Raw genomic sequence first — 22,415 nt, 5'->3', positions numbered from 1 at the left:
GATGGTGATGGAAATTGCGGGTGGTTGGGTGGCGGATGTTGAAGGAGAAGGTAGACCGCGGGTGGATGGTCTAGGGGAGGTCTGGAATGAGGCCAAAGTTAAGCTTATATTGGGTTTGGGGTGGATGATGTCACGGTTCCAAGGGATGGGATGAGATTGTGGGTCGGAGATTGACTTCTTCTTGATGTTCTAGACTGTGCCATGCGCATTGAGATTTGTTTGTTCGCGAGTGAGTCTAGATTTGGCTGTGTCCTTGGATCAAATTTATGCTTTCGGGTAGTTGAGCACACGGCTGTAGCCATGTTGTATCCAGTTATCTTACGTGCTCGACTTCATTGCTCTGCTACCGATCGTTGGTCTGGAGGTTTCATCAGTGCAGGATCTAGATTGTTGTTTGACCCGCTGAATAACCTCACTGTAGAAGCTTTTGCGAAGTATGGACCGAGGTACGCCCGACCCGTCTCCTTGGATCGATTATCATGTAAAGCATATTCGAATGACTTTTGTATTATGTATGCCGAAGCAGAACTGACATGGCCCAGCACTGCCATTCGTTGGAAGCAACGCGTATCAGTCATTCTTCCGCTTTTCGTTTCACGCCTGCAGCCTTTCCAAACATGCTTTCGAGGCTCTGTTGACCCTTTTCGCGTTTCTCAACCTTAACCTTTTCTGATGCCAGCACGGGCGGCAGTCCCTGGACGCGCTGTTTAGCATCATCCAGCAATTCCACTTCCCGGTCCCGTTGCTTCTTGACGGTCGGCACCGACCAAGAGTTCGATGACGCGGACTTGTACGCCAGTTTATACTTTGAGCCCGTGAGGTGCGTCTCGTACGTGTTGGCATCGATCTTCTTGACATGCTTGGGGGGGTGAGCAAACTGTTGTATCATGAGATAGCGTAGCTTACCTGATGGCCTACAATCAGCCAGTGATACTCGGTTCCCACAGGCGCACCACTCCCTGTAGGCGCTTTCCTCGCTCGTCTTTTGTTCGTCTGGTAGTCAATTCTCCAAAGATCGGGTTCTTCCTTGGTTTCCTTCCACGTTCCTTGGTCGTATGTCCAAGTGTGTGATCCTCCAACAGCCATTCCGGAGTACATCTGTCCTTTGTGCGACTTGAGTGCGTTGTACCCTCCCCCTCCTAGTGCGTATTCGGCCGTTCTTCTGGCTGCTTTTCCAGTGTCTGGATCGATGGTATTCTCCGTTTCTTCGGGCATCTCTTCATCTTCATCGAAGAGCCCAGGTGTGTACGACTCATCTCGAGGAGCTGATTCTCGCTTTGCTTCCTCTTCCTCTGGGATATCTTGCGTGATGACGGCATTTTTCTCGGACAGAGGAGGGGATGGCGGCTTCTGTGCCACCGATGGATTTTTCCTTGCACGTTTAGTAGGCATCGCGATGATGAAGTGGCATTGTGCCAGCAACAGACGATCAACAGTAAGCCAGTGATTATTGCGGCTGGTGAAGAATGGAGGCGAAGCACAGATGAAGAAACGATGCCATGACGTCACGGCGAGCACATGCTTCTGGGGAGGTATCCCGTGACTCCGGAGTGACTTTCTCGTGGAGTTTTTCGTGGCTCAATCCCAATTCCTCCACTAGACTTGTCCAATACACACTCCATTCTTCTCCATTATCATTCTATTTATAACCTCGCTGATCGATGGGCTCGTTGCGTTGCACATGGATCGTCTGAGGGCCGTATCCATTTGATAAGCCGATCTGCCGTCATCCCCGCGATTTGTATGGACAGCCTCTGCAACGATGGAGCTGGACACATCAGCTCCCTTTGCGATGACTCCAAACCCCACCACAACAATGGTTAGAGTGGTTGAACACAACCAGTATCTCTTCCTTACATCTAGAGCCACCGGTTAGCTCTGCAGAACACGACCCATGGATCGCATTCGGTGCGACGTCATGCTCTCACTCAGTCTCACTCTCCGGGACGGGCGGGAGGGTCCGCAGGGCAGTGGAGTCGAGTCGAGTCGATATCGCGTCTTACTGGATCAGGAATTAAGGGAACAGGAGCTCCATTCGAACGCGCTTGCAGACATGATCGCAATGACTAGTATTGTCGATTGACGACTGATCGGGCGAAGCTACGACCAGCAACCCAACCCAACGCCACGCATCCACCGCATCATCCGCTTCATCAGCACCGGCAATCACACTCACACCCTTCGGTATGACGGACGAACCATCGTCGGAACTCCTCCCTCCTTCCTGAGGATTGACCCCCGCCAGCCCCGTCAATCAGAGGGTCCGGTAGCCCATCACAACATGCTCTACCCGGGCACACGGCGTATATGGCCGCTGATGCCCTTGCTCACTCGTACCCTGGCGGATGCGCCACCGTCCCAGTCCCTCAGTTGATCCCTTCCCACATCCCCCCAACCCCCGCGTGTTCTGGCAAATAATTTGGCTTTTTTACTTTTGCTTTGTGATGCGGAACTCTCGGCACTATGACTGGCGGGTCAATGGGTACACCCTCATCATAGAGGAACTTAAAAAGTAAAATTGTCGTGCAATAATAAATACTACCCATCTTCCCCGGACGTCAACGGCGCCTAGATCCCTCTCCAACAACGAGAATATTTCTTTCAGGGCAATTCTCTGTCAGCTCATCCGCTTTGACGCAGAAGACCGCTCGAACATCCCTGCCTGGCGCATACTTGAAACCGTGCTCAGCGAATCGGCATCACCCGCTACTGCACTGTCTGTGCCTTTTTCATCTTCGTTCTCGTCCTTCTCCTCCTTTGTCCTTCATGTTCCAGTCGTTTACCCCTCTACTCATTTCCAACTCCCTGTCCACTCTCTGTCCGCACGGAAGATATATCCGCCAGCGGTTATCCGGATCTTCTTCGCTTCACGGTGGACAGTGCTCCTAGTTATTCCCTTGACTTCCATCACGAACCTACTTCTCCGACCAGGTTGGGTTTACTTTTTCCACCGCCGACTATTTCACCAACAAAGTTCCCCAATCACCCTCGTGATCGTCGCCGCCGCGAAGGAGACAAAAAAAAGAAAACGTTAAAGCCGCATTCCGCCCAACCAAAAAGGAATCAACGAACACCACCAACTTCCCTCTACCAAGTCATTCTCCAATCGAAAGATGCGCGATATGTCGTCCAAATTCATCGAGATACTCGACCCCAATGATACTCGGCCGCGCATGTCTGATTGCGATGTCCGGCTCGAGGATGTCCTAGCCGACCACGAAGCGCTTGTCACTAGGCCCCGATCCTCCACTCAATCCTCTTCTAAGCCGAGTCTAGACAACCGTCTAGATCGCGATTCACCCACTTCACCCACACAGCGCTGGAAGCGTCTTAGCACCATTCTCGTCCCAGCCAGAAGAGGCTCAGCATGATACACTTTATCTTTTCCTCCTCTCCTCTCATCCCTCTACTCTATGCCACAAAAATTTCACGGTCCTGGCGACCGTCAGTTACGCAGATGATACGCTACGCTACGATACGATATATACACAAAGAAACGATAAAAGCCAAGACGAAACGATACGAAGAAACGGACATGACTCGGGAGTTCGATAGATCCGGATAAAGAGTTACAAACATATGATTGAGTTGGGCTGGCCTGGACTGAATTGGTTGAATTTATTTTATTCGTCCTTTAGCGACGGAGTAGGCAGAATCAATATGAAAGGATCTGGATTTGAGATTATTTTCTATCCTTACTTCCTCTTTCACACTTCCCAGGTCTCATGCCCGATAGCTCTTCTAGAACTATCGCTCCTAAATCCCCAGGACATCTATTATCAAACCATCTTTATCGATGCCCAATGCCACCACCGTCGTCATCATCCTCAGATCTATGATCGTATGGAATTGCTATCATCCGTGGTGACTACAAAATTCTGCACTAGAACCTTGATGCTTGAAGGCCTACCAACCTAGCTCACTAGCTAGTTAGCTCAGTGCATTGACATCATCGCTCCATCTACTGGAACTACTAATGATTAGTGGTCTCCACACTCCCGTCATTATCGGACAACTATCACCCATGAGAAGTGCAGTGCACTGTCTACGTGGTGGTAATCATCTTGATTGGTTATCTCGCTCAGGATTGAGTGCTTACGCAAGTGATGGCGTAAACTCACTAGCTAGTAGCTGGCTAGCTACTTGGTCGTTGGATAGATGTGTTGACTCGATTGTCATAGCATGATGGGTGGGGTAGTTTACTATGCTATAAGGAAGAGGCTGCTAGTCTGTGTTTGTATTCTAGAAGGTTATTTAGCTAGATTGTTTGGGGTAGGCAGAGAAATTAGTTTTATGATGCTATCTATGATTGTGGGTCTGACCTGTTTTCTCTCCGCGGGTACGCAACTGGGTCGGGTGTGATGATGATGATGGTATCCACTCGATGTACCAGTGTTAGCTTAATTCATTTGAGCTCTTAATATAGTAAAATGTATAGTTAGTTCTGCTATAAGTTGACTTGTTGGCTCGTTGTCTAAATTTACTGTGGTGTGCGATCAGTTCCTCGTCATCGCCCTCATCTACTTCCCCTGTCAACCTTTATAACATCACACACACGCGCGTACAGCAACTTGATTTTCCCATCCAGCACTATGTAGATTTTTACCAGAGAAGTCTTGTTCATGATTCAGCAGTCGGATCCTCTACCACGCCACCTTAATTATAGAAATGTTCTCCCTTCCGTAAGCTCACAACACTAACTCAAAAGGCACCGTGCCTTCTTCACCACACCAACTCCCCTCCCTAGTCCATTCACCCCCCAAGGGTCCATCCATCCATCCATCCATCCATCCATCCTCCACCACCACTATCTCCGGCGAGATACACGTGTCTATGTAGATCTTCCCTACTCGCTGTGTACGTAGCAGACCGTTCTATTGGAAGGGAGGGTTATGGGGTGATTGATAGATGGTGGCGTGATAAGAGGAATCTGGTCATTGGCTAGTACAATCAGCACAACTAGCATGCTTTGGTGGACCTTGTATGGCTGGAAACTATTACCTACACCGGATCAGTATATGTAACCGGCCGACTTGGTTTTCTCAGTGGCGAGGCAGGCCATTGGAACACGTCTGATAAGACGTGACGGGTGTTTGCGTCTGTGCCACTGCTGCTTTTCTTCCACGTGGGATTGCTCGGGTCGCTTGGTTTGTGGCTGGACGTGTGGATTGTAGCTTTGGTTGGGTATGTTGTTTGTGGTCATGTTGGCGTAGGTGCGCTGTTTTAGTGGCGAGAGACGCAAGTCTTGGACGCGTTGTCGCGGTGGATAGTGGATGAAGCAAGTCCGAGGACACTCGCACATAGGCACCATCGGCGGTGATATGGAGAAGATAAAGAGAACAATGATGGCCATATCTTTCGTTTGTATTTCGGTATTTCATACCTGCGTATATTTAACTGCTAAATGGAGTTATATGTCACATCACTATGCAAAGACCTCTCCAGGTCCAGGCTCATCTACGCCTAACCCGACTTTGCCTATACTCCCACCAGACTGCAATAGCTCATGTCCTTTCTTCACGCCGTCAAGCGTCAATCTCAGTCGCTTTGTGAGATGACACTTGATCTTGCCCCCATCAATCAAATCCGTAAGCTCTTCCAGAATGCGATGGTGCGATTCGACATCCACCTTATGATACGGCTTGGTTCCAAGCAGACACCAGACAAACGTCAACGACTTCGACATGAACTCCGTTCCATACATCTTAGCTTGACCTTGAACAATGGAGCAGACCTTGCCAAACGGCGCGCAAACTCGGGCGCACGTATCCATGTACTGGTCTGTGGAGTGTGTGATGAAGATATACCTTGGCTGTTGTTAGCACTGATTATAGACCTTCACAGGCATGTCTTACTTCACAGGTACATCGAGGTTGAGTTTCTCGATCTGACTAGTAACATCCTCTCTATGGTTGACGACGTGGGTCGCACCCATTTCTTTCGTAAACTGGATTGTCTCCGGGCGTGACGCTGTCGTGATGACCACCGGGAGTTCCAACACGACACGAGCAATTTGGGTAGCCATAGCACCCACGCCGCCGGCGCCGTTGATGATGAGGAGAGCTGCTTTTTCACCCTTTTTTATCTCCAGTCTTTCGACGAGAGCCTCATACGCTGTGATATACGTCAACGGCATGGCAGCCGACTCCACGAAATCGAGTCTTTTCGGCTTGCGGCCAACACTCCTCTCGTCTACTAGCTGATACTCGGCATTCGATCCCTGTCTGATGGGGCTTCCCGAGTAGTATACCTCATCGCCAACACTGAAAAGTGAGCATTGTGATCCAACGGCTTCGACAATGCCTGAAGCATCGTAGCCGGTGATCTGGAATGGTCGAGGAACGCGGTCGTAGTAGTCTGTCAAGCCGTTAATCAACCGGCACTCTGCGTTATGTCAGATGTAGTCTAGGTCTTACCAGGATAGTCGTCATATGTACCATTCCGTACTTTCGTATCCACCGGGTTCACAGCAACACCTTTGATTCTGTCATAGCTTTTAGCGACGATACATATGATCAAAAAAGATGAAACCATCCTACCGAACCAGAAGATCCCGCGGCTGGAGATCTGTCGGTTTCGGGACTTCCCGAGCTTCGAGACGGTCAACAGGACCGTATTTCTCCACGCCGATTGCCTTCATCTTTATACTGTAGACCGAGTATGCATTTGTCTTCGATTTAGCATTCTGACAGTCTTGCCATGTTAAATAGACATTCGGCAACGCGTTACGTCAGAGGAACGTCAAGTCGATGAAGTTCGGGAGTCAACTGTGGAACATTTTAATTGTTCTATGGTGTGATTTAGCTGTATCATGTTAGATATACTAAAGATTATGGTGAGGATAGCACATACCATACGAGTAGACACCCACGTATGGCCGTTACTCACTGCAATGCTCGAGCTCGATGGCATCACACTGCTGTAGCAATAATTCTATTCCATGTCACAGGCTAGGTCCGATGAGTATTCGTGTACAGTGAAGCCTCAAAGCCAATGTTCCATACGAGGCCATCTTACCTGCCTAGACATCTAGAACTGCTCAAATTCCCAACTGTCGCCCAGAGCAATCCCAATGCACTCCTCAACTATAGATCAATCCCTTATCGATAAGCCCCCAAGGCGGCCACAAAAGCGGTGACCCCCATCGCGGGCAAAATAAACGCCACCAAACCTAATTAGGCAATCCGAGGACAGGAACCGCCCCGCCTCGAGCCAACAACAACCGACAATCACAATCGAAAGCAATCAAGCACGCGTGCTATCGAGCAATATCATACAAGGACGAGAGGAGATTTGAAGCCAGCAGACGCATAGTCTCTCATCAGCATTCCACAATTGCCTTTCCATTATCATCGAGTTCTTTCCACGCAATTTAAAACTCAAACTACACACCCACACACCACCACAATGTCAACAACACCAATCCCCAAAAACCGATCCTCCAGCCCAACAGTCTTCGAACAGCAGCGGGCAGAATTGGTGAGAGAAATTGCAGTGGTGAGTTCTACCCTATGCATTTTATTACATAAAAACTATCCCCCTCCATCCCCAAACCAAATCCCCAATCCCAATACCCCCCATCTGATAATCTAACGAAATAACCACCAGGGCATGGAACAAGTCCTCCAAAACATCAACCGGCTGAACCGGAACCTGGAGAGCATTATTTCCGTAAGACAACACCTACCTACCTACCTACCCTACATTTCAGACAAAAAAAAAACACATGCGGATAATCACTCGCCCATACACACCCCCTCCCCCCACTTATTTTTCCTCCGATCCATTCCGCGCATGCCGATCACATCAGATCGGATTGGATCAGATCAGATCCCGTCAATTCTATTCTACTCTGGATTTATGTTACTCTAAGCTGATAATAATCTTTTAACCTTGCAGGTGGGAAATGAATTCGGCTCTGTGGAAGCGCTCTGGTCCCAATTTGAGAACTTTATGGGCAGCAGGCCTGGGGAGGAGCAGAAGGGTGGTGGTGCTGGCGGTGGTGCTGGTGGTGGGGGTGGAGGCGGGCAGCATCAAAATGATGAGGAAGGGAGTCAGCTTCAGGAGGAGGATCATCGGTGATCGGTGAGGAGAAATGGATGGGTCTGCGGCTGGGTTTGAGGTTTTCGTTGTTTATGTGGGTATGGATTAGATTGGTTGATTGGTGGCGTATGGTAGAGGAGTTGTTCTTTGTTTTTACTGGTGCTGTTGTATTGTTTATTTTCCTTGGGTTATTTTTGTATTTTTGCTTTACTCTGGTTGCTATTGGAAATATCGGGATACGGATACAATGGGGGGCAATAACAGAGTTTATGAGTTTGGCAACAAAACAAGTTCAACAATTCAAGTACACGGGATTTTCGCTTGCGCCAGTAAACACCCATCCCATGCATGGCAAAAGAGTGGCCAACAGACCAAATTCGTGACAACATCAAGCATTCAGACAGGGGGGAAAGAAAACAATCGCCAAATCGAAGGGGTGGGAAGGATATGATGATAAGAGTAATGGTAATTGAGGGAACCAGTCATCAGGGTCGAAACAGGTATAGCAACATGGAGGAAGCAAAATTCAAGAAGCCGCCGGCATGCATAGGTGGTAAGGGTAGGTAGAGGGTAAAGTAGCAGACACAGATGCATCAGGCAGTGTCTTTCATCTTCATGGCCTCTTGGTCATGTCATGTCATGTCACATACAAAAAGCGTGGGGAAACCGTCGAAGCAACCAGGCTTCTCACTCGGCATAACAGGAACGGCAGAAAATCAGACATCGCAAGGGGAAGAGTAGGCGAAACCAAAAGGGCAGATGATCATGACCAGACAAACATCAAAAGAAGACCAGAGTCTACAGAATCTTGCAGGAACGCTTTTTGACCTTCTTTCCTCCGCCACCACCACCGACTTTAGGTTTGCTTCCGGGAGTAGAAGACGTCTTGCGGTCACTCCAGTCTTGCTCCTCGGCAGAGACAACGGTATCGACTGCCAGGGAGAAGACGCCGTCGACGCCGCGCATTTCTTTGCTACTACACTCAATGTAAGAGGCATTCATCCTGCGCGCCACCGCCTCACCTTGTTCCGGCGTCACGGGTGTTAGACCCTGGGTCTTCAGAAGTTCGATACACGTTCTCTTCGAGCGCAAATCCGATTTCAATCCAACCAGAATGAGCGGGGTAGTGGGACAAAAGTGCAGAACTTCGGGATACCACTGTGGCCGGTATTAGCTCCCATAACTCGTTGCGGGATAGCTGGAATTACCTTGTCCATAACGTTTTCCAATGATGCAGGGCAATCTATCGCAAAGCAAACAAATAACAGGTCCGTCTCCGGATATGACAGTGGACGCAGTCGGTCATATTCTTCCTGTCCAGCAGTATCCCAGAGGGCCAGTTCAACCGTCTTGCCCGAGGCTCGGTGGGTGGTTTGTGTGATGTAGTTCTCGAACACAGTAGGGACATATTTCTGAACGCGCGACAATTAGTTTGGCAACGATGCGGAAATCCTCACCGGGGCGTATCCAGAACCTACCTCTGGGAAATAACCTTGGGAATAACTGATCAAAAGGCATGTCTTTCCACATCCACCATCGCCAACCACAACAAACTTCTTGGAATATGCAGGCGGATGTGTAATGTTTGTAGCTTCCGACATCCTCCCACTTGAAACGCTTGTATTTGTGCTCACGGTGCCGTTGCTAACTCTGACACTTTGACTGCAGGTCCGACTATGTCGTGGAGTCATGGATGGGGGAGGAGTAGCAACTGAATGGCGCCGTGAGGGTGCATAAACGTGCTCGTCGTACATTGTACCTGACATGATGGCGGAGTAGGAGAATTTCGAGGAATGTGAGTTATAGAGCCGTTCCGGAAGGGGTGGGAATTGTCGGTCTGGAAATGCGGCTCGGTAATAATTGCTGCTGAACGATCCACTGTCTTGTCAAAAGCACAGCGGAAAGTTTTCTGGGTCGGTGTGTATTGAGCAATTCCCCTGCGTTGTTAGGAATGTCGAAGTAAAGTGGCTTGCTGTACAAAAGGTAAATGGGGGGTGGTGGTTATTTGGGATGTGAGGAGGAGGGGGGGGTGTGTAGAGGAGGTTGGTGAATTTAGAAAAACAAGACGCGAAACCAGCACGAAGAGGTTCTGAAGGAAGAAAGGGATGTCAGGCTTCAGATGCACCTACTAGTTTCTCCACGATGAGCCCAGCCAGCCAGCCAGCCAGCCTCCTCCTCCTCCCACGGCTGCTCCAACAACGAGGCCGTCGTGGCTGACATGAAACCGCAAGAGACCGATGTTTACCGGCCGATGGGCTGCCATGGCAACGCCGCGGGACAAATGACGCACGAGCTCCGCTTGTCACTCCACGCAACTTCAGCTGGACGCATATCCATTGATTCCATTCGCCTTCTGCCTCATCCGCGCCTGTTATTTTTAGTAGGTTCAGCCGGATGTTCACTGGGTTCCTTGGTTGTTTACCTACCTGGGTTGCGCACCAGGAATTCCTCGACCATGGCCGGGCCCCGAGCCGGGTTACCACCACTCTATCGCCGTCCTCGTTGGAATCATTCCCGATCCTCGAATCAAAATCGGGCTTTAGTGGCAGGGTTGGCCCCGGGTAATCGATAACATTGATCAAGGTTTCCTTCTGATGCGATCCCTTGCAGGTCCGTGCTACACAAGTCTTCGTCCACGGTCCAGGTCCCTGAAACCGCTCTTTACCCAACAATCCGGAGTAGTAGAAACTAGAAACAAGAGAAAACCCGGTTGACGTAATCTTTCCCGATGTCACGTTCAGCCTTGGAATTGGCCCGAAAGAACTGATTAATTCTTGTTCCTGCCGAGGTTAATCACTACAAGGCTAGTACTAGTCATGAGCGATTATTTGGTGATCGATTATTACTACCCATTACTACTAGTACTTCAGTACTCCGTAGATACGCCTCCGCTTACGCAAGTATGTTGGCTAGGTAGTTTCGTGTCCTCGGGTGTATAGAGTGAATTCCTCGCAGCTACTGCTGGTTGTATGGCTGTCAGCTAGGAATTTCACTTGCCGGGTGCCAAAATTGTAGCCATTCGTACACTATGAAGGCGGATCTGACAGCTTTCTAGCCTCCGCCACCGATGCCTGCAACTTCCTATCCCGGCTGAGTTCATTCCACGCGTCGCTGTCCTTGTCAGCTTCCATTTGGCAGCTTGACAACCGATACTCAGCCACATGGAAAGACGTTCAGACGTATAAATGGTCTAGCTCTGGACCATGCCAAGCTGCGCTTGTCAACTTTGCTTCATTCCTTTATCATCAGTAGGAGAATTGAGGGCTAGCACTTCCTACTTAGGCTACAACATAATTCTAGATGTTATTTGCAGATATTGTACACTACGAAGGGAAACATGTCAGTCCGTATAGTATGTGCTGGGACACGGCTTTGGTGGTCAATGCTCTCTAACAATCCTCAGCTACTAGTATCTCATGTACTTGAAAGTACAAATTGGCTTCAATGTCGTATAGATCATGAGCAAGTGGAATCGTGTTTGATCTGGATTGAAGTTCACCACAGCGCGGTTTAGTAGTAGTAGTAGTCCTTCGCTACTCCGTACTATATATAAGTCACTGCATAAGTTGATCTGCGGTCGAATGACTGCATAAGCGCCGACGAGAAACACCGTCCCGACAGGACCGCGTATCCGTATCATGCACTGCATTACTATTTTCGCTCAAGGAATATTATGCTTGAAGCTGTCGCAGAGTGCTCCCTCAAAGTACCACGTAGTATGCCTTTTAAGACATGATGGTATCAGTGTTCTAATGATTATATATATTCAAACCACTTCCACTGCGAAAACCACCAGAGGACTGGACCAAATACACTGAATTTCATACAGCATATTTCTCATTCAGTAACCAGACTATTCTAATTAACCTCGCAGCTTTAATAAAGATGACAGCCCCGTGGGTAGCTGTAAGTAGTTCCGATCCTAGATAGATCATTTTGTCGAGGGCGATCATATTCCTTTCGCTGCCGTGTTTTGGGTGACTAAACCCTTAGCTCAGCCGGGGGAGGCTTGAGGGTCGAGAGTTGAGTGGTTGGACAAACCACGGCCGCATCGGCCGCCAAGAACACGACCTTTTCTGCGATAACGCCGGATGAGCATGACTTAGCCTACCGCGATCTACTGCTCTCCTTTTCTTCCCGCTGATAGAAAGTGGCCTCCCCGAAAAGCTCGGGTCTCCTCTCCAACCCACTCCAGTCATCAATGATCTTACTAGCCCGTTGTGGGTGTTGAGACTGCTATCTGTCGGGAACCTTATGGGGGGTTGTCGCAAACACACCATCACGCTATATTGAAACGGCTGCCTTATCTGAAAACAACAACGACAGCATGGTCAATGGGAAGAATGGCCAGCCGGACGCTGGGCTGAGAAGCCTCGATCATTGTACGTGGTGTTGATTGTCGACTCGCTATTGATTTTAGTGGACTAACCTAACCGCGGCTTGTCTTCAATCGCTATCAGATCGAAACCAGCTCCCTTATTGGCGTTATTGGCCACGACAGAAGCTCCTCCCCCTAATTCGATATGAGACCCCGTATCTGGCTTGGGTCCAGGAGAGGGTTCGCACTCCGGCCCTAGACTCCTACTTTGCCTTCACGGCAAATCTGGGCACACATACCTTTTTCATGGTTTTCCTGCCGATCTTGTTCTGGTGCGGGTATACGAGCTTGGGGCGCGGGTAAGTGGCCATGACGAGCCCTTAGACATAGACAGAGGGAAAACGATTATCTGGCCTGCAATTGAGCTGACGACTCTCAATCTCTCAGGATGGTGCATCTTTTGGCCTCCGGCGTGTTTTTCAGTGGTTTCATCAAAGACTTGCTTTGCCTCCCGCGGCCTCTATCCCCTCCTCTCCAACGGATAACAATGTCCGGTTCTGCGGCGTTGGAATACGGATTTCCATCGACTCACTCCACCAATGCGGTCTCGGTTGCGGCATACGCTCTCGCGCTATTGAACTCCCCCGAATCCACCCTGAGCCCCCAGGTCAATATCGTCCTCCAAGCTATAACATACCTCTACGTCTGTTCCATTGTCCTGGGTCGTCTGTACTGTGGTATGCATGGGTTTTTCGATGTTGTCATTGGATGTTTACTTGGGTTCTTCCTCGCCTTCCTACAGTATACGCTTGGTCCGACCATTGATGAGTATGTCGTTTCTGCTACCGGAAGGGGGGTTACACTAGTGATCCTGTTGATTTTGGGTTTGGTCCGTATACACCCAGAGCCTGCCGATGACTGCCCGTGCTTCGACGACAGTGTGGCTTTTGCAGGAGTCACGCTTGGAGCACAAGTGGCCTATTGGCACATAGCTAGGTCAAGCCTGATATGGGATGAACCTGTGCCGGCCAATGTTCCATTTGAGTTTCAGCGTGTAGGACTGGTCAAGACGGCTCTCCGCCTCATCATTGGTGTTCTTATGCTCTTCACCTGGCGAGCTGTCACCAAACCTTTTCTGCTTCGGGCTTTGCCTCCCGTTTTCCGGGGCCTGGAAAAGCTGGGCCTTATACTTCCCCGGAGATTTTTCCGGAACGCTTCGTAAGTTTACCATGTGGCCTTGAACAGAAGAGAAGACGAAGGGTTCCCCGAAAAGAGAAACGCAGCTAACGTAACGTGCCAAACAGACAATACACGACAGTTCCATCCCAGCTCCGGGACCACGAAGTGCTACCGGGCTTTTCGGAGATACCTTCAATCATAACCACGATCCGGCATCCTCGACGACGCGCCATTTCGATCGGCCCGCAATCAGAAGCTGACGCGTATGAGACCCTAGCGTATCGCGAGAAGCGGAGACGGGAAAGTCTTTCCACGGCCAACCAGCCATCCCCGGTGCCGGAAGCAGGTGGACCGGCCTCGGAGTCCGAGCCACGGAAACTGTCGCGGAAGCCATCTAAATTGCACGAGTATGAGCATATGATGGGCACAGGTGCCCCTGGTGTGGCGACTTCTGTCGATGTTAGCTCACAAGAAGCTTCTTCGACCGTGCCCTTCCCTCCATTTGAGTCGGAAATTGAAGCCGACGAGAAGGAAGTGTTTTCGCAGATCAAACGGCCTCGAGTGCGCTATGATGTGGAGGTTGTTACGAAACTTGTTGTATATTCCGGTGGGTGTATCCCGATGCGCCGAATTGGAGAGTTGTGGATGCTGACTGTGCTTATTAGGAATTGCCTGGATTGTGATGGAGGGAGCGCCCTTGTTCTTCGATCGGATAGGGCTGGCGCCATAGTAGCTTAGTAGTCGCGGGGTGGGTCCGACAGCCATCACCCATTTTCAATTCTGTAAACCTTTTGCGATTTTCTCTACGGTTCAGCGGGCTGGACTAACCAAAGTCCTTGGTGTATAACAAAGCTGCCGTTCTTGTACATAGACTGTTGATGATCTCTTTTTTTTTATGTGTTCTTTAAAAAGGTGGGATGTTCAGCAATTAGTGGAGGCGAATGGAAGAGACACTACTAGTATAATTCCTGGGGACCGAACCGGAGATCTAGAAGGGAGTCTAAAAAATTAAGGTGGTGGTTTAGTGCTTGGTATTGACCCTTGATAAGGAATGACAACCGACGAGTGATCTACTGGGAGGTAATAGTGGAGGTAGAGCTACTAGGTTGCGAGTGTATGTATATAGGGAAGACAGTAGAGTAGGAGAAAGTCTACGCATGCACCGATGTTGTATAGTCCAAGAGACTGAGATGATCCAAGCCAAGGAGGAACCATGGGTCGCATGTTCATTTTTCAATGGGAATACCCGCAGGAAGATGAACAGCATATGAACAGCAAATGCATAGTCCATCCGCCAGCCGGCACACACCACGTGACATACTGGAAGAGGAAAAGTGGCAGCCAAGCTTCCCTCGGAAGATGAACTGATCTGCTGCTTAACTCCATTGCTTGCCTCGTCTCTTCCTCAACTTCTCGCGGCTTCATTGCCTCCCCTCCGTCTTTGCGCCTTCCTCGCCCCTCGCCCACCCCGCGCTTTCCCCCGCGCGTTCCTATGGAGCTCCAATTCACTGCGGCGACGCGCGCGACTTCCACCATCACTATGGCAGTCGCCCATGGCTGCCTTCAGTGAATACTTTTGTTTTGATTCTTCCTTCCCTTTCGCTGCCCACGGCGCCGCTCTTGTTTTCTTCTTCACCCTGCTCTTCCTTCTCTTCCTCTTCTCTTTCTTCTCTCCTATCACCCATCTTCCCATTACCTCTGAACGCGTCTACGATTCCAGCGAATACAGCAACTTTTCGTACTGCGCGATCAACATCCTACAACTTCTTTCACAACTTCTTTCACCTCAAGAACTTGTGTCTACTTTACTTGTCACCATGTCTGGAGTCTTCTCGACTCTCAGACCCGACATGGAGGACCAGCCAATGCCAGACGTATGCTATGTGCCCGCAGACTCGGCGCCCCACGAGGAGGCCGTCGATACCACCACCCATGACCCTATGGATTGCGCTCCTGATTTCCCCTCATCTAACATTCCTCAGGAAACCGTCAATGCCCCTTCCGCAGAGAGTCCTTTGTATCAGCTCCGATCCGTGCATATTCCCGGAAATCCAAAGGCTGTGAGACTCAACGGAAAGCATGAAGTCAAGCCCTCCTTCCCCCTCCGCACCCCGCTCATCAGACCCGATCATCGCTTCTCTCCGAATAATCGCACCGCCTCTCTCCTTAGCTTTGATGCTATCCAGAAGAGCCGACTTAATGCGCAGCCTTCCCATGCTTCAGTTGGTACCAGCAAGTACCTAAATCCCGGCTCGAGCCGCGCCTCTTGGTCAAACAACAAGCCCCTCAGCCTGCCTTTTGGTCCTGAGAGGTCAAATGGAACCAATTATCTTCTTGGAGGCAAGTCTATCGGTATAGACAAGAAAGCGTTTCATATGAATTCGTTCCCCACCAATAAACCCTCTGGCTTTACTACGCCTTCTCGCAAGAGGTCAATGGATGATGGTAGCAATGAGCAAGCTCAGCCCATCACTTCACCTTCTGCTAAATTTCGTCGTGTGAGAGCTGGTAGCTTTGCACGTAGTGCTGCTACTGACAATGATGCCACTACCAACGAGAATGAATGGTATCCAGGCTCGCCTATGGACATCGACACCCCCGAACATAACAACGAACCAAATATGATTACAGCCCTCGCGACAGTCGAGGCTCACCTTGATCTTCCCAATATCTCTCCTAACTCGCGTCAAGTTGACGCTTTTTCAGTCAGACCTGTTACCGCTCTTGCGATCCCGACCAGCCCCAGCACTCCAGATAGCCGTATGATGCCTGGAGCGTGGCCCGAGTCCGTGCCGTCTCAGTCGTCCACCAATGCTGCCACCGATGATGAAGATAGCCCAATGACTTCCAATGAACTAATTCTATCCAACGATACGGATATGGCCGAGGCTGAGGAGCCGACTGTTCCTGTGATTCAGGTTGCCGAACCACAGCCTTCTTCACCTTGGTATGCTTACTGGGGGACATGGCAAGACTACATGCAGACCGTTGTCTCCATTCCTGTTGGAATCACCCAAAATTTCTCCTATGCGGCAAGGTCCGCTGCCAATGCGGTTGGTGCTGCTAAGCGTCGCGTGTGCGCACTTTGGAATCGCCGCGGTGGACGTCGTCCTCCTTCGCCTCCTGGATCGCCCACGCGCCTCAACCTTCGCAACCTGTCTCCGGAACAGCAGGAACGCATGGATCGTGATAGAAGAATCCGAAGTGGAGAATCTAGCCCTCGTACCGACAGATCTTTCCCCGACTTCTCCAATGTTCCCAACTTCTCTTCTAACAACAGAACGGCTCCTACAGTCGAGTCTTCCCGAATCTTGCAGGACCTTGTGTCTCAGGAACAGAGGCCTCAGGAGCAGGTGCCTGAAGAGCAGGTGCCTGAAGAGCAAGTGCCTGAAGAGCAAGTGACCCAGACACTCAGAGGCTCTGTTTCTGTTGAAAGACGTGCTCGTGGTTCAAAGAATATGAGAACTCGCACCGCTCGGAAATCCCCTACACGCTCGGCTCACCGTTCAGCTCAACGTTCAGCGCAAGAAACAACCCAAAAATGTCTCCGTCAGCAAGGAAGCCCGGGTATTCGCAAGCACCGGTGGATAACGCGTGCCGAGCGCGCCGAGAACCGTGAGCGATCTGCGCCTTTCAGAGCCCTTTTCGTTGGGGACATCGCCGGCATGAAGAAAGCTATGGAAGCTCAGGCCGCGCGTGACCGTCAGGCCTCCGCCGCAGGTAGCCGTGCTATTGAACCCATCTTGATGAGAAGCAACGATGAACTAGACAGAGTACAAGACATGAACATGCTGGCGAACTTCCAGTCTCGCTCAGCCACTATTGGCATCATTTCTGATGACACCGTCAAATTGGGTGCCACTGAAAAGATTCTCTCAGCGTCGACCACTGTTGCACCTAAGACAATCCTCAAGGTCAGAGGAACTCCCGGCAGTTCTGGGAATAGGACCAGACCTCGCCGCGCCACTCCGCGCAAGGTTCGCTTCCGTGAGCCCGTGGTAGCCGAGTTCATTGACGACACGCGAGAATGGGGTGAGGTGGAGGACAACCTGGCACCCCATCTCGGAGATACATTTGATGTGAATGAGAAGACAGCACCTGAAACCAATGTTGGTACGAAGGCCGAACAGGTCACCGAAAAGGAAAACGTGCCGCCAGTCCCCGAGAACGAGGACGAGGATGAGCCCATCGTTGACCCCTGGTCCCAACCAACCTTTGAATACCCGCTGGGTCGAGCAGTATCGGCCGTCAGTCTATTTTACCCCGAGCCAAGACCCATTCCAGAGGGCCGAACTGAGTCTGTGTACGCCAACCGCTGGAGGCAGATCCAAGAAGAAGAGAGACAGAAAGAGCGCCCATCACGGATCAAACCGGATGGCCCAGCTGTACGGCCCCTGTCTCCCGAATGGGAAGCCCGCATCAAAGAACTTCAAGATGGGCGCGTATCCGGAGGGAAAACCGTCGCAACCACCCTCTCCGGTGACCCTTTAACGAAGAGGTCCCTCGCCACCTGTTACACGCGCGGCGAATGGCTTAACGATGAGATCATCAACGGATACCTTGCCCTTATCGTTGATTACCTTCGCCGCAAGAATCACAACGCCGGCCGCAACGACAAGCCCCGATTCCACGCCTTCAACTCGTTCTTTTTTTCGAACTTGAGAGACAAAGGCTACGACTCCGTGGCCCGCTGGGCCAAGCGGGCCAAGATCGGAGGGCCACTCCTCCTCGACGTAGACACCGTCTACATCCCGGTCCACAACAGCCAGCACTGGACGCTGGTTGTTGTGCGACCGGGAGAACGCTCAATCGAGCATTTCGATTCTCTTGGGGCCCGGTCTCGCCGCCACATCGCGGTAGTCCAAACTTGGCTCCGCGGCGAGCTGGGCCCCAAGTACGTCGAGGAGGAGTGGCGCGTGCTGCCGTCCCTGTCCCCCCAGCAGGACAATGGTTCCGATTGCGGGGTCTTCCTCCTCACCACCGCCAAGGCTGTGGCCATCGGCCTCGAGCCACTGTCTTACGGCGCGCAAGACACTCCACTCCTGCGCCGTAAGATAGTGGCCGAGCTGATGGCCGGCGGCCTAGAGGGGGAATTCGACCCCGCCCAGCAAGACCATGTCTTGCTATGATCGGGGACGGGGACGGCGGCCCTTCCCCCCTTTTGGGGGGAGGGCCAAAAAAACAAAAAAAAAGAAAAAGAAAAACAAGAGAAGGGAACTCCAAGGCGAAGGTATGAAGCGTCAATTCCCTTTTATTCTTCCTTTTCTTGAACTTGTATCTACATGTATGGGTGCCCATCTTTACGTTGCACTTCTTTTTTTTTTTCTGATTTTGGTGTTCGGTTAATTTGCTTCTCGGTTTGAGCGTTCTAACCACAAACAGGTTCAGAAGATGGAGGAAGGGGGAGAGGACGACAACGGCAACAACGACGACGACGACGACGAGGAGGAGGAAGCAGAGGAGGAAGGAAGGACAACGTTTGCATTTTTGGGGGTTGTTTTTAAGCGTTTCACACTGTCTTGTATGGATACCCCGTCAGTCGAGCTACAGCTCCTGACATGTATGTTTTCGGATTTGTTTTTGGACTTGTTTTGGGATTTGTCTTGGGGATTGGACACTCGGCATTAGCATTGGGCATCAAGCACGGCGCATGAGATTTGAAAGACTTCGAGGAACAGCGGATGGTTATGTATTTAGTCGTGCCTTCAGGTTACTGTACAGCCCCTTCGGTTCGACGATTTGTACTCACGAAGGCAAAACTTACGAAGGCAAATACTCGAGAAACAATTTTACTACTGCATATACAGCTACGATAGAACTGTAAGAGACGCAAATGCGAAGACTTGCACGATTCTGGGTGAAGAATCAGGATGGATTCTATGACACTGAATCAAAGAATAGGAACGAAACTCAACAGAACACCACAGCCCTCACACAGGATGCCACGGATCAATCCAGCACGGTCTCTGACACCCACCACCCTTCTCCTTAGCCTTCCCCATCTTCCGTTCGACATCATCCTCATCCCCACCCACAGAAGAAGCAAAAGAACCAGAAGCAGAAGCACTCCCCCCAACCCGATGATACCGATCTCTATGCCCAGGATGGTCCTTAATCGGAAGATCCTGATCGGCCTTCGTAACATTATAAACCAACTCAATCCACTCAATTCCCATAAACACACTCTCCCCGACCTTCATATCGCCCGACCAATTACCCCCATTACTCCACAGATTCATCGCCACGATACTCGGCCGATCCGGCACCGAATAGTTACTCTTGCTCTGTACCTGCCCATCCGCATACCAAGCTGACATATCAGCCACCCAGTCCAGCCGATGCGTCGTCCACGACGTCCACGGCTTACTCAAATTCACGATCGAGCTTGCCCCCGGAATGATGGTGTCCGAGATCGGATCGTAGTCCGGTTGATTGGCGTAGTGGATCGTGTGGGTGTCTTCGGTAGTGAGGATCTCGATGTCGGATTCGCAGATCGACGATCGGTAGGTGAAGATACCGGCGCAGCTGCCGCGGGGGATTTTGGTTTGGGTTTGTGATACTGCTTGGGTATCGGATGATGCTGCTGCTGCCGTTAGAATGTCGTCTCGCGACATCATTCTCATCCGTAGGCGTAGTGAGCAGTGATATATGTATCCGAAGAGACCTTCCATTTCGGCTGTTGAGGCGTGGTCATGGAAGCGGGTGGTGCGGAGGACGAGGAATGATGAGCGTGGGTCCTTGGGGGTGCTGGTTGGGTGCTTGAGCAGGAAGACGTTCCCGTCGGTGTTTTTCATGGGTACGGGGCTAATGTCTGTTGCTTCGCGGTCCCAGGTTTGGACGCGCCAGTCGTGCGAGAAGAGGGTGTTTGTTAGAGGGTAGATTTCTAGTGTGGATGTGTCGTGCGGGTTGGAGGGGTTGGTTTGTGTTGTTTCGGGCTTGGTTTGCGGGAGAGGGGCGTTGCGGAAGTCCCAGAATCTGTAGTGAGTGAAGTAGGTTGGGGTTGTCAGGTTCGAGGGGCTGTTGGAGGTGATGCTGGAGGTGAGGTAACAGTCGCAGTTGGCGTGGGGGTGGTCGACTTGGAGGTTGGTGGTGGGTATGGATATTGCGGTTGCGTGGAGGAGGAGGTGGGTGGTGAGGATGAGGGTGGTGAGGACGAGTTTCATTTTGAGGAGTGGTGATAGTATGAATAGTAGGAATAGGGTTGAGGATAGATGTAGGAGGGGGGTGTTAAGGATAGCAGTGGTTGTTGTATGATGAGGACGGTTGAGAGAATGATGATGATGTTGGTGAGTTGATGATATGATATGTTGACATGGAAGGTGCGTCATGGCAGTCACTTCCATCAACTCGACAATTGTTGGGTCTGCATGATGAAATGAATGTGGTCTGGCATCATTTTACCATAATGTTGGGAGAGGTGATCTTTGACGGGAATTATTTGCGGAGGGAACTATATTGTTGGGGACGAGAAGTATACAAAGTGGCCCACTTTGTATGGAGATATGCGCCCCCCGAAATCACTTTCTGCCACACCATCGTCTGCACGCACGACCCTGGTCCTGGGGAGGCCGGTGGGAACATAGGTCTCATGCCGGGCGAGCTCATCGAAGATTTCAGCGTAAGTATTTTCTTGTTGGCATATAGAGAATATGTCATGGATTAGAGGGTTTGTGATGTGGTTAGTCACGCAGCTATAACCAAGCGACCAGCGGAAATTTGATCCGATTAGCATATATCTATTCCTTTCTCACTAACTAGAACTATGCTAACCATATACTATGTGCAGGCAGAAACCATCCACAATTATCGCCCTTGAACGAGCAACCACTGCCCACTCAGCTTATGATAATTTCAGCCGACGATATATTTCAGGCCAACACACAAGGTCCTAGCTTCAAGAAGTCTCTCAGTATACTCGGATGATTTGACCCATAACGGTCCGATCTCATTGACTTCGTAACGGACATCCTATTGTCAGTGTTGATGAGCGAATAATCACACTCGCGTCGCGGAGAACACGCGTTTAAGAAATGATACTCTAGACACAATCGCTTACCTGGTATAGGTGACCGGATTTCCCGCATGCCAGTCCCTAACTCAAGCGCTAATTATTGGAGATGTTAAGAACGAGCCATCAATCGATTCATAGCGCCAAAGGCCTCGATCAACATCTCGTCGCTTGCATTGGCCAGAGCGATTGTTTCATCTTCGTCTGCGTCCGAATCGTCCGCTTCTTCTCTTGATTCTTCTAATTTTTCGTCAAAGTAAAGCCACAGGAGCATCAGAAAGGCCATCTTAAGGGCCCTCTGTTTTATGTCCGACGGTGGCTTTGTGACCTCAGGGATTAAGGTTGCCAAGAGAGATTGAATAGTATGCGATGGGGTCTAGATTATGTTTTATCATTAAGAGTCCAATCCCGGATTGAAGATGGATGGTTGTGACTTGTGGAAGATGAATTCGGAAAGACTTTTCATTGCAACCTTGTTCATGGCGACCGCTAACCAAACCCTAATTGTATAATAATAATAGTATAATTTGCAGTATTTTGTATGAGAGGTTCTGCAGGATTATAATAATAATATAATTATAAGCGAATTATATTAACGAAACAGGTTTAGCGCTGCCGCTGGGGAAACCAATTTATACTGGAGTTTGTTCCAACTATAGCCTTAGTACTGAGATCAGGGATAATGCGCCGGTTTGACAAAGACTTCGGCTGATGAAAGTACCTTTGTCCTTGGTCCAGGTTGGCTTATCTCGCCTTCTTGGGTTCTTGCTGCAGAAGTCAAGTCTATGCGAGCTGTTTGCACGTCATCCATAGCAGTGTCATGTGCCCCACTGGCAGCGTCTCTCACGCTGCATTGGCTTTCGGCCT

General features: G+C 50.4%; 9 protein-coding genes across 9 annotated transcripts; 5 read left to right on the top strand and 4 right to left on the bottom strand.

Annotated features, from left to right (window-relative positions):
* Positions 1-298: 298 nt before the first annotated feature.
* BO88DRAFT_175625 (uncharacterized protein) lies at positions 299-1,593 on the bottom strand. The gene is made up of 3 exons (XM_025701698.1): positions 907-1,593; positions 412-859; positions 299-358 (listed from the first exon to the last, which is right to left on the bottom strand). The coding sequence occupies exons 1-2, from the start codon at positions 1,390-1,392 to the stop codon at positions 575-577; spliced, it is 771 nt and encodes a 256-aa protein (XP_025566825.1). The 5' UTR covers positions 1,393-1,593; the 3' UTR covers positions 299-358; positions 412-574.
* A 3,794-nt stretch (positions 1,594-5,387) lies between these two features.
* On the bottom strand, positions 5,388-6,658 carry BO88DRAFT_485323 (zinc-binding alcohol dehydrogenase family protein). The gene is made up of 4 exons (XM_025712336.1): positions 6,540-6,658; positions 6,417-6,484; positions 5,856-6,357; positions 5,388-5,807 (listed from the first exon to the last, which is right to left on the bottom strand). Exons 1-4 carry the CDS (start codon positions 6,638-6,640, stop codon positions 5,426-5,428), a joined length of 1,053 nt encoding a protein of 350 aa, XP_025566824.1. The 5' UTR covers positions 6,641-6,658; the 3' UTR covers positions 5,388-5,425.
* A 582-nt stretch (positions 6,659-7,240) lies between these two features.
* BO88DRAFT_485322 (DASH complex subunit DAD1) lies at positions 7,241-8,326 on the top strand. Its single transcript, XM_025712335.1, has 3 exons — positions 7,241-7,497; positions 7,609-7,671; positions 7,900-8,326. The coding sequence occupies exons 1-3, from the start codon at positions 7,408-7,410 to the stop codon at positions 8,080-8,082; spliced, it is 336 nt and encodes a 111-aa protein (XP_025566823.1). The 5' UTR covers positions 7,241-7,407; the 3' UTR covers positions 8,083-8,326.
* BO88DRAFT_175554 (uncharacterized protein) lies at positions 7,998-8,614 on the top strand. Its single transcript, XM_025701697.1, has one exon. It carries the CDS (start codon positions 8,100-8,102, stop codon positions 8,424-8,426), a length of 327 nt encoding a protein of 108 aa, XP_025566822.1. The 5' UTR covers positions 7,998-8,099; the 3' UTR covers positions 8,427-8,614.
* A 227-nt stretch (positions 8,615-8,841) lies between these two features.
* BO88DRAFT_411913 (Rho4-like protein) lies at positions 8,842-9,809 on the bottom strand (the record flags this gene model as incomplete). Its single annotated transcript, XM_025708060.1, has 3 exons — positions 8,842-9,201; positions 9,252-9,455; positions 9,522-9,809. 3 exons carry the CDS (start codon positions 9,807-9,809, stop codon positions 8,842-8,844), a joined length of 852 nt encoding a protein of 283 aa, XP_025566821.1.
* A 2,310-nt stretch (positions 9,810-12,119) lies between these two features.
* BO88DRAFT_485320 (PAP2 domain protein) lies at positions 12,120-14,650 on the top strand. The gene is made up of 5 exons (XM_025712334.1): positions 12,120-12,425; positions 12,504-12,720; positions 12,809-13,579; positions 13,666-14,147; positions 14,206-14,650. Exons 1-5 carry the CDS (start codon positions 12,371-12,373, stop codon positions 14,268-14,270), a joined length of 1,590 nt encoding a protein of 529 aa, XP_025566820.1. The 5' UTR covers positions 12,120-12,370; the 3' UTR covers positions 14,271-14,650.
* A 707-nt stretch (positions 14,651-15,357) lies between these two features.
* BO88DRAFT_332735 (SUMO protease ULP1) lies at positions 15,358-18,669 on the top strand (the record flags this gene model as incomplete). The annotated part of the gene is made up of 2 exons (XM_025702736.1): positions 15,358-16,893; positions 16,921-18,669. The coding sequence occupies 2 exons, from the start codon at positions 15,358-15,360 to the stop codon at positions 18,667-18,669; spliced, it is 3,285 nt and encodes a 1,094-aa protein (XP_025566819.1).
* A 131-nt stretch (positions 18,670-18,800) lies between these two features.
* On the top strand, positions 18,801-19,209 carry BO88DRAFT_175472 (uncharacterized protein). The gene has a single exon (XM_025701696.1). The coding sequence runs from the start codon at positions 18,932-18,934 to the stop codon at positions 19,166-19,168; it is 237 nt and encodes a 78-aa protein (XP_025566818.1). The 5' UTR covers positions 18,801-18,931; the 3' UTR covers positions 19,169-19,209.
* A 261-nt stretch (positions 19,210-19,470) lies between these two features.
* Positions 19,471-20,703, bottom strand: BO88DRAFT_450392 (glycoside hydrolase family 16 protein; the record flags this gene model as incomplete). The annotated part of the gene is made up of 1 exon (XM_025710561.1): positions 19,471-20,703. The coding sequence occupies one exon, from the start codon at positions 20,701-20,703 to the stop codon at positions 19,471-19,473; it is 1,233 nt and encodes a 410-aa protein (XP_025566817.1).
* Between the last annotated feature and the right edge of the window lie 1,712 nt (positions 20,704-22,415).

The sequence above is a fragment of the Aspergillus vadensis genome (assembly GCF_003184925.1).
Source record: "Aspergillus vadensis CBS 113365 unplaced genomic scaffold BO88scaffold_3, whole genome shotgun sequence".
Taxonomy (NCBI): Eukaryota; Fungi; Ascomycota; class Eurotiomycetes; order Eurotiales; family Aspergillaceae; genus Aspergillus; species Aspergillus vadensis.
This window is presented reverse-complemented; position numbering and strand designations above follow the sequence as displayed.

What these genes read in the sequence shown, in the direction of transcription:
- BO88DRAFT_175625 (XM_025701698.1), bottom strand. Translation starts at nt 1,392, where the DNA reads ATGCCTACTAAACGTGCAAGGAAAAATCCATCGGTGGCACAGAAGCCG. An exon ending in GGCTGATTGTAGGCCATCAG is followed by an intron (nt 860 to 906) that starts GTAAGCTACGCT and finishes CACCCCCCCAAG; the next exon opens with CATGTCAAGAAGATCGATGC.
- BO88DRAFT_485323 (XM_025712336.1), bottom strand. Translation starts at nt 6,640, where the DNA reads ATGAAGGCAATCGGCGTGGAGAAATACGGTCCTGTTGACCGTCTCGAA. An exon ending in TACATATGACGACTATCCTG is followed by an intron (nt 6,358 to 6,416) that starts GTAAGACCTAGA and finishes ACGGCTTGACAG; the next exon opens with ACTACTACGACCGCGTTCCT. An exon ending in AACCTCGATGTACCTGTGAA is followed by an intron (nt 5,808 to 5,855) that starts GTAAGACATGCC and finishes ACAACAGCCAAG; the next exon opens with GTATATCTTCATCACACACT.
- BO88DRAFT_485322 (XM_025712335.1), top strand. Translation starts at nt 7,408, where the DNA reads ATGTCAACAACACCAATCCCCAAAAACCGATCCTCCAGCCCAACAGTC. An exon ending in TGGTGAGAGAAATTGCAGTG is followed by an intron (nt 7,498 to 7,608) that starts GTGAGTTCTACC and finishes AATAACCACCAG; the next exon opens with GGCATGGAACAAGTCCTCCA. An exon ending in ACCTGGAGAGCATTATTTCC is followed by an intron (nt 7,672 to 7,899) that starts GTAAGACAACAC and finishes TTAACCTTGCAG; the next exon opens with GTGGGAAATGAATTCGGCTC.
- BO88DRAFT_175554 (XM_025701697.1), top strand. Translation starts at nt 8,100, where the DNA reads ATGGGTCTGCGGCTGGGTTTGAGGTTTTCGTTGTTTATGTGGGTATGG.
- BO88DRAFT_485320 (XM_025712334.1), top strand. Translation starts at nt 12,371, where the DNA reads ATGGTCAATGGGAAGAATGGCCAGCCGGACGCTGGGCTGAGAAGCCTC. An exon ending in TATACGAGCTTGGGGCGCGG is followed by an intron (nt 12,721 to 12,808) that starts GTAAGTGGCCAT and finishes TCAATCTCTCAG; the next exon opens with GATGGTGCATCTTTTGGCCT. An exon ending in GAAACTTGTTGTATATTCCG is followed by an intron (nt 14,148 to 14,205) that starts GTGGGTGTATCC and finishes TGTGCTTATTAG; the next exon opens with GAATTGCCTGGATTGTGATG.
- BO88DRAFT_175472 (XM_025701696.1), top strand. Translation starts at nt 18,932, where the DNA reads ATGGAGGAAGGGGGAGAGGACGACAACGGCAACAACGACGACGACGAC.